Consider the following 2177-nt stretch of genomic DNA (forward strand, 5'->3'; position numbering starts at 1 on the left):
TGTGGATAAATGATTTAGTCCTAATAGCTTATTAACCAAAAAAAAAAACACTTCCTTACTGCTTGTACAAAAAAAAAAAATTAAAAGTAAAGTTTCAAGTTTTATAACTTCAGGTGGTACATCAATAGGAAAGAATGTTCCCCTCCGGCATGAGAAGATTCGGTGGAAGTCTGACATGCCTCTGACGGAGGGCCAAGTGAGGAGTAAGAGGGACGAATTCTGGGACACGGCACCGGCCTTTGAGGGGCGGCGAGAGATTTGGGATGCCCTGAAAGCAGCAGCGGGAGCCATAGAAAACCAGGACTATGATTTGGCACAAGCCATCATTGATGGAGCAAGTATTACCTTACCCAATGGTTAGTGAGCCTCTTTTTTCTCCTATACATTTGAGTGTTTGTTTCAGAGTGATAGAGTGAGTTTGATTATTTTTTTGTGTTTTGCCAATGTTGGCTTTTTTATTTTGCTCTCATAACCAGATTAGTCAAAATCACTCTAAACTTGATAATGAGATGGAGCTCATTTGTTTTGACAATGAAAACAAGGGCCAATATGAAAGTGTGTAATTATAATTATAGTGGTGATTATAGCAAGCTACAGTTTTTCATTATGGTTATAGATTGAATTTATAATCTTATTCTGAAGGCCTAGGATGGTATCACAAATACAGCTAATAATGTAGCCTTCTATATGCTATTCAGGTATGATTATAATATTCATAATCATAATTAATTCTGTCTGCTGTTTTGATTTTTTTCATTATTAGTTTAGTCAATACAAAAGTTGATTGTCTAATTGATGTAAAACCAGTCATTATGGCTATGTGAAAACTCTTTCCATTATTTACTCTGTTATTGTAGCAACCATTGATTTTCACTTAAGCTCCACAGTATATGCTTGGAAGGGTCATGTGATATGGAGCATGAATAATCTCAATGCTTTGATATTACATGGTGTGTGGACTTGCATTATTGAGGACTTTGGGCACAGATGAATCAAGTTGAATATTTATGTCTTATGTATTAGAGAAAGTTGAAGGAATTGAAGCATTTAGAAAATGAGGCTGATATGATTATCAAATGTTTATGACATTGTTTTAAGAAAACACATATACTCCTATGTTTGCTTTTACAACAGTTATCTCTAGCTTCACAAGACAACACTTTATTTGGTAGGAACCTTGACGGATTGTTATGATGAACTTGGGACCAGGTATCAGTTGCCAGTGTACTGCTTATCATACCCACTCAACATCCTGCAACGTTCACCAGATAAGGAGGGTGATAATGAGACAGGTACTGTAGCAATTATAATACTGTATTTTATGATTTGGTCAGACATTTTGCAGACTGCATTGCTGAAAGGGAAACTGGCATTGAAGGGCAGGACGCGTTTGATCATGTGTGTATTAGGACAAAGATAAACAACTTTAAAAGCGGACTTTTGAAGGTGTTGAAGAATGTTATGTGATGTTATTATATAACTTGTCAGTTACCTATTTGTTGATTTCTATTCTTCATGCATAGACACATTGCTAATGATGAATAGCAAAAGAAAATATGATTTGAGCAAAGCACACAGTTTGTTCTTTATTCTCTAAATGTTCCCTCCATTTAAACTTTTTCTCTTTTAGGCAACTCATGTTCTCCCTGATCCCATATACTCTCACTTTCTCTTTTTTATTGGTGCATCATACAGTTTGTAAGTGACAGTAAAATAATTTTTTTAAATATTTTTATAATGACAAAGAATGAATCTGAATATGTTTTCCTTGAAGAGTAATTAATACTTTAAAAAAAACTATAAAAAAAGTTTTGTTTATTGTGTCACATGGAATTCATACAGACTATGATGATGATGTTCATGTTCTTCTTCATTGCAGAGGGAAGTGTTGAAGGAGAGGAACAGGTTTTGAAAGTTCGGCTCTCCACTACGAGCAAAGACGTCAAATTACCCGTGCGCTCGACAGACACTATAGCTACTGCTAAAAGGAAATTAGAGGTAATGGAATCCAATTTTGAATCTGTTTTTCCATGAATACATCCCATGGTTATCCTCTAATGAATTATTTGAAGAAGCAGATAAAGGGTTGTAATGGATTGACAGTGAATTATTGTAAGAAGCAATTTACTTATCTGTAACTGTAACAAAAGAGTTGATAACCTGCTGAAAGGGATAAG

The 2177-nt window shown here is 34.8% G+C and overlaps 1 protein-coding gene across 1 annotated transcript in view; it reads left to right on the forward strand.

Moving 5' to 3' along the window:
- LOC119586337 (ubiquitin domain-containing protein 2-like) overlaps positions 1 to 2177 on the forward strand; it is a gene marked incomplete in the record, with an annotated part of 10562 nt that overhangs the window by 3977 nt on the left and 4408 nt on the right. The window contains 3 exon segments of the mRNA XM_037935050.1: positions 114 to 356; positions 1173 to 1292; positions 1880 to 1998. Coding sequence (XP_037790978.1) covers positions 114 to 356; positions 1173 to 1292; positions 1880 to 1998 — 482 coding nt within the window.

Source organism: Penaeus monodon, chromosome 21 (assembly GCF_015228065.2).
Source record: "Penaeus monodon isolate SGIC_2016 chromosome 21, NSTDA_Pmon_1, whole genome shotgun sequence".
Classification (NCBI taxonomy): Eukaryota; Metazoa; Arthropoda; class Malacostraca; order Decapoda; family Penaeidae; genus Penaeus; species Penaeus monodon.